This window comes from Mixophyes fleayi, chromosome 4, assembly GCF_038048845.1.
Source record: "Mixophyes fleayi isolate aMixFle1 chromosome 4, aMixFle1.hap1, whole genome shotgun sequence".
Classification (NCBI taxonomy): domain Eukaryota; kingdom Metazoa; phylum Chordata; class Amphibia; order Anura; family Limnodynastidae; genus Mixophyes; species Mixophyes fleayi.
The window spans coordinates 185,367,136-185,374,014 of record NC_134405.1 but is presented as its reverse complement, the minus strand read 5'-3'; the positions used below and the strand labels follow the sequence as shown (position 1 = coordinate 185,374,014).

Here is a 6,879-nt window from a genome sequence, read left to right as displayed (position 1 = left end):
AGTGATGTCATTGCTCCCCATTATAACTATTCTACAGCTGATGTGTTTTTGCAATCACAGAAAACCACCATCAGCTCTGTAATTGCTACGATAGTGCCCCTGTAAGCAAAGGGCAGAGAATAACACCAAAATTCATTGACCCAGGAAATAAGTACTATTCCAATCTTAGCCAAAACTTCTTGCTAGAGAAACAATTCAGATACCCCTGCATATTCAGCTGCAGGATGAATTTGCCATTTAGAGTTTTTATTATGCAGCTCGCCAGAAATGTCTTGCGTTACATAACACACCATAATTCTGCAGAGAAGACAATGGTGATCTGTAATTATAAAGGTCACGCATTTACTAGGTACAAAAGAATTGCTTATATTTACTAACTTAATATCAAGAACCAGGATTGAAGTAATAGAGTAGAAAGCATGGTACGTTTTTCTCTACATAATAATGTATGTTCTGTATAGGAGCAGGTGCCGTCTAGCAAGTACAGGAAATACTTCTTCTACTTGAAGGCGCTGTTGTTACCATTCAAGTTAAGAGACAGAAGACAGGAAATTGATTTGGCAAATTCGGGAAATAATGTTTTTGTCTTGACTACAGAAGCCATTTTAATGAAGACTTTTGTCAAACCTCGGTAAAATGGCGGTATCTCATCAGCTAATTTTTCAGCTCGCTTCCTCTAGGAGGGGGTGGGGCTTGTAGTGGTCGAGGAGTGATGACGTTGAGGTGCGCCTGTTCTCCTGGTGGATCCCTTGCCGTTACCCAGCGGATAGCTGTAGCTTCGCGATTGTTGGCGTGAAGGGGTCCCGACATGACGTCAGCGCTAGAGAATTATATCAACCGTATCCTTATTCGGGTACCGCAGGCTGATGTGTGACGCGCGGGTGAAATAATTGTGGCTGTGCTGTCTTCATTTGCATTACAATACACACAGAGAGTTTAGTTTCTGAGGCTTTTTGCGTCTTATACTCTATTATGTTTAACCAATAGGTTCGTAATTTCTTATGTTGTAGTTTCCCATGTTTTTGCACTACCAGTATATGCAGAGACATCATACCACCTGCAGAGGGCGTTGTCTGATGCCAATACATGCCACATCCATCCACCTATGTAACACCTGAGTATTTGATAGATGGTATATCTGGTCATTACTTAATAAAAGGGACATTAACTGGGAATCTTAGGTGTGGCACTGTACAGGGAAATTAGGGATAGTTGCCAGCTATGTAGATTTGTGAAGCCTTGCAGTGTTAATTTTGGCTTTCACACTTTTTATTGTTTTTTAACTATTACTTTAAGTTTCAGGATAAACAAGCTTACTAGCAGTGTGTGTGTGTGTGTATGTATGTATGTATGTATATATCCTACTTACTTTAGGTATCTCTTATCTGGGTCATCCCTGAAGGAAGGTGGGAGTGCCGATGAGTTTTTTTTTTATGGTCATGGTATGCAATGCCGCCATTTGCGGCATCGTTATGTGGGGGTAGTAGGGTCATGATTGTGATATTTTCTACAATTATGTCATATAGCCCAGCTCACATTGTTAGGAAAGTGGGCAGGATGTAGGAGAGCAGCCAGTCCATTTTTGACAGATGAATAGAGGGTACTTTGATGCTTTTGTACAAAACATCAATCTTGGGTGCCATACATGCTGCCTTTCTACTTGACGTATACCTAGGAAACTGAAAATCTCTAATTACAGGCCCCATATGCCTGCTAATTTTTATCAATATCTGACTGTGATGCTTAAAATAATGATCAGGGTTAGTGTATAATAAGGTTTTATGATGACTGCAATCTGAGTGTGAATTGAGTCATTGTTGTGCTGAAGTAGTTGTACCCTAGAGTATTTGGACCTTTCTGATTTGGCTATGTTTGTGTGTTGAAATGGACAAAGAGATCCATCTGCTTCTCAGGTACCTGGATCTCCATGTATATGGGCACATTTATGGAGAAAGCTTTTCTGTGCTCATTACTACTGCTAGCTGATATGACTGTTCACTAAAGTGGATTACAAAATGAGTAACAGCAGAACATTCCCTCAGTGAAGCTCTTAATACAAATTACAGAAGCAGACTATAAACACACACATACTCTATCTTGACATCTTGGTCACATGATGATCTGACTTCACTGATTGGAGGAGAAAAAGATGGTTAATAGTAGAATAAGAGGGAAAAAAAACATAGTTCCGGTGTCTACTTCTTGGCCAAAAACAAGTTTTCCCTCATAAAGACACACATAAAAATGATGTGCACAGGCTGCACACATGCAATCTAATCAATTTCCCAGAAGTATTGTATAGCGATTCTGGAGCTGCTTAGATAAATATTAATATCTAACTGTGGGTCCAATGTCTGGGTGTTGAGATGTTTGTTATCTTGCTGGGTCTAAGCATTATTGTGGGCTTTAGAAAGGATTGTCCGCATCATAGATAACAAACACCAGATGGCTAATATGAACAATTGTTAAGGCTTATAAGTCCTCTAATCAGGTTGCACCTCAAGAAGTCACAGCACATTCTATTACTGCAGTAACAACTTCTTCTAGTGAGAAAGCAGGCATATTGGTAAAACAAAACTGAAAAGCAGCAACTTAGACTGTTATAATCAATTATTAAATACTGCTGACTTTGATATGGCTTCTAAGGAAGTTGCCTTTGGTGATATAAATCTTCCCAACATGCTTTAATATGTCTCTTAGTTGTGCTACTTGAATGAGACATGAAGTGTATTCATTATGTTAATTTTGCATCTGCATGAAAACTCCTTTTCCCTCGTTCATCTGTAGGAGTACACACACACTCTATGTTTATTAAACTGGATTGGTCGGTGTTTGTGTAAGGGCCTCTAACACAGGAGACACTGTTTCGTTTTGGCCTTTGAGTAAAGGTTGGTGCTGTATTCTCTCTCAGGTGCACGGTGGCTTAGTGGTTAGCACTTCTGCCTCACAGCACTGGGGTCATGAGTTCAATTCCCGACCATGGCCTTATCTGTGTGAAGTTTGTATCTTCTCCCTGTGTTTGCGTGGGTTTCTTCCGGGTGCTTTGGTTTCCTCCCACACTCGAAAAACATACTGGTAGGTTAATTGGCTGCTATTAAATTGACATCAGTCTCTGTGTCTGTGTGTGTATGTTAGGTAATTTAGATTCTAAGCTCCAATGGGGCAGGAACTGATGTGAGTGCGTTGTCTGTACAGCGCTGCGGAATTAGTAATGCTATATAAATAGATGATGTTGATGCTGTCTCATTAATGCATTTTCAACTAACAACAAATTCATGTTTAAACACTTTACAAATTCAATTTTTTTTATTTATTTTTTTTACTCTGGGTAAAAACATAATATAACGGCAGGTGTAGCTTACAAATTCTTTGAAATAAGCTTATTTTTGAGTTCTGCCTGTGTGCATTCTGCAAATATGTTTCCTTGACAGATATTTCAGGGACGGTTGCCGTCATTACAGCTGATGGGAGGATGATTGTGGTAAGAGATTTTCTTAATAATTTGCTTTTGAGGGCCCTAACATTGTGATTAAAACACTTAATGTTTTTGGGGACTCTTTCTAACTTCTGTTCTTACTGCGTGAATTCAACACACAAGCTGCTTACTGCAGGAATGCAAATTTTAGCATACAAAACGATTTGTACTACAACTATAAATCTATATATACATATGAATTTGCCCATAATTCTTTGTACCATTTTTTTTCTGTGCTCCACTTCCATATTTGCATAGTTGTAAGACTGGATCTCCTAGAACTGTACATTCCTGAATGTATAGATAATTATACTAAAACCTTTACCCACATATGTAATAGTACTGGGTATTCTGTATTTAAGGTGATGTGGCAAGATCAACCTCAGCAAAATATAGACCAGTGAACATGACATTAGTGGTTGGTAAAACATTTGGCGGAATTTATAAAATCCAGAAATATATTAATTAAGCTAAAGTAATAGTCGGCACTATTTTGTTTTTTAATTTAAAGGACCAAATTAATTGATTTCTGTGTGGGAGTAAGTTGATTTTGCTACTACAGTTGGTATAACTTGTTTGGCTTTTGTGAAATCACTTAATACAGGCACACATAACAAATTACTATAAAAAAGCACAGTTAATAAGGTAAAAAAAATGTACATTGGTAGATAACTCAGTGGATTGTCACTTGTCCAGCAAAGTATCAAATGAATTAATGCTGTGAAATGTGGTTGATTGAGATATATATACTCAGATAATTGAAGTGAGGTAAAATAAGCCTCCTGTGGAGCAAGTTCATTAGGTTTTGCGGAAACTTTCCCTCACATCTCTCACGACCCTTTTAATGGTGACGTTCGTTCCTAATGTGAGCAAAGTTGGGGCTAAATAAGCATATACAGTTCATAGTGGATTCACAATATGTCCTAGAGCACAGAGTGTGTTGCCCAAGAACAACCACAATGCAACATTATGTTATGTCCTATAGAAACTGGAAGTCGTTGGTTTATTTCCTGTATTTTCCTGATAATGTGCTTTTTGTGTTTTTGTTTCTAGGGAACACTCAAAGGTTTTGACCAGACAATTAACCTAATTTTGGATGAGAGTCATGAAAGAGTTTTCAGCTCTTCACAAGGAGTGGAACAAGTAGTGCTGGGATTGTACATTGTAAGAGGAGACAATGTGTGAGTATTATTGATATGACTAAATGTTATTCTAAAAGCTGAATGTCCATTTGTGCAGCTGTACAGAATATCTGGAGCTGAAAAAAGAATCTAATACCCCCTTAAAGGGCCTGATTCATTAAGGAAAGGAAAGCAAAAAAAATCCAGTAACTTTGGACCTTGTCAAAATAATGTTGCATTTTAGGGGAGGTAAGTTTAAAATGTGGGAACAGATTTATAGTTGGGATAGGGCATGTCCTAGATCAACTTTTAAATGTCAGTGTAAAAATAAAGCTATCGTGTATTTGTGTGCTACATGGAAAAACAGCCAGTATTTAACTTGTGTGCAAAGTAAAAAACTAAATTGCACCCCTTGCATTGTAACATGGTTTTGAGCAGGAGAAAATCTACTTCTTGTATTGCCTTAATGATTCAGGCCCAAAACATTTAGTCATAATGGGCCTGATTCATTAAGAAAGTAAATATAAAAAAAGAAAAAAAAAAAAAAAGGATGTTTTCTTGTGGACTAAACCATGTTACAATGCAAGGGGTGCAAATTAGTTTATTATTTTATACATAAGATAAATACTGTCTTTTTTTTTTTTTTATGTAGCACACAAATACTTGATAGCTTTACTTGTACACTGAAATTTGAAGTTGATATAAAACATGCAATACCCCAACTATAAACCTGTCCCCACACTTTAAGTTTGCCTCCCCCTCCAATGCAACACGGTTTTGCCAAACTGCAAAGTTACTCTTTTTTTTTTTTTTTTTGCTTTACTTTCCTTAATACTGATGTAGCCATTTAAATATGCAGGGACTGTGATACTTAATTAACTGGATATTGCTGCAGATGTGATCACAGTAGTTGGTAGTTTATGCCACTGACCATATATATAACACACACACTGTATGCTAAACTTTGTGACAGAATGAAATACAGTATCGATGTTCAGCCCCCCAGTCTCGCCTAGAGACTGAGGACCTTTTTGAGTGAGATTGACACAAGACTTTGATCTTGAGGGTGAGGAGGGTAATACCCAATGTGATCAATTTTTAAGCTATCAAACACTCAATACATCATGTACTTTCCTGCAGTGGAAGAAGTACCCTGGTATTGGTTTTATTAATGCAGAGCTTTTATTGTGTCTTGCTTAACATTTTCAACTGTTTAGCTTATCAACTGATATAACAAGTAGCTGTAACAGTGGTCTGTTTGTGGAGAGTTCCTTATTGCTATAGCTATTAGCACTTCTGTTGAAATGAATGCCAAAAGTGTGAATATTCGCAACTCTAAAGCACCTCATGCATGCCCCATAGGGAAGTAGGGCAATTCAAATTTGTGTTTTTAGCAGTTTCTTCTATGTGTTTGATTATGCTTAAACTCTATTGATCAAAAACTGACTGCAATCTTTTAACATCACTGTATAAAAACTGACAGTATGGATTAGAAGACTAATCCATACTATCCTTTTGTCTGTCACTTAACTAACTTCTGTTCTAAATCCTGACCAACAGGGCAGTTATCGGAGAAATTGATGAAGAGACGGACTCTGCATTGGATCTGGGGAATATCAGAGCAGAACCTTTGAATTCTGTTGTAAATTGAGCTGTGCATGATTTGATTTTTTTTTTTTTTTTTTTTACCAATGAATACATTTGTATTAACACCATATTCTACCTACATGTTTTATTGCAAATGTGTTTTAGTTTATGTAAATTAAAATGTTTGTACATTTTTATGTACTGAATGACTGCCTCTTTACTCTCATGTACACCATAATTAGAACATGACATTTAATTTGTACCATACTAAAATGGCTATTAATTATCTTATTTTAATATTTGTTTCCACAACTGACCACTTTAATTCTGATATAATAAATATACTATATGGGTAAAAGTATGTGGGCACCCGAACATCTCATTCCTAAACCATGGGCATTAATATGGGATTGGTCCCCCCCTTTACTACTACTATCAGTCTCAACTCTTCTGGGAAGGCTTTCCACTAGATTTTTGAAGATGACTGCAGGGCTTTGCATTCATTCGGCCACAAGAGCATTAGTGAGGTCGGGCACTGGTGTTTGACGATAAGGCCTAGTTTACAGTCTGTGTTAAAATTTAAGGCAGGCGTGAGTGAAACTGTAACAGCCTATCCTCCCTGTCAGCCCGACATGCCAGCAGGTTTCCTCTGCCCCTAGACAGCGAGCAGCGGGGGAACAGACAACGATCGCACTC

At 37.5% G+C, this 6,879-nt stretch overlaps 1 protein-coding gene across 1 annotated transcript; it reads left to right on the top strand.

Moving 5' to 3' along the window:
• Positions 1 to 690: 690 nt before the first annotated feature.
• On the top strand, positions 691 to 6,380 carry LSM8 (LSM8 homolog, U6 small nuclear RNA associated). Its single transcript, XM_075208969.1, has 4 exons — positions 691 to 839; positions 3,441 to 3,481; positions 4,529 to 4,656; positions 6,157 to 6,380. The coding sequence occupies exons 1-4, from the start codon at positions 809 to 811 to the stop codon at positions 6,245 to 6,247; spliced, it is 291 nt and encodes a 96-aa protein (XP_075065070.1). The 5' UTR covers positions 691 to 808; the 3' UTR covers positions 6,248 to 6,380.
• The last annotated feature ends 499 nt before the right edge of the window (positions 6,381 to 6,879 follow it).

Coding starts and splice junctions, on each gene's coding strand:
- LSM8 (XM_075208969.1), top strand. CDS start 809: ATGACGTCAGCGCTAGAGAATTATATCAACC. Junction 840..3,440: donor GCTAGAGAATTATATCAACC/GTATCCTTATTC, acceptor CAGATATTTCAG/GGACGGTTGCCGTCATTACA. Junction 3,482..4,528: donor CTGATGGGAGGATGATTGTG/GTAAGAGATTTT, acceptor TTTTGTTTCTAG/GGAACACTCAAAGGTTTTGA.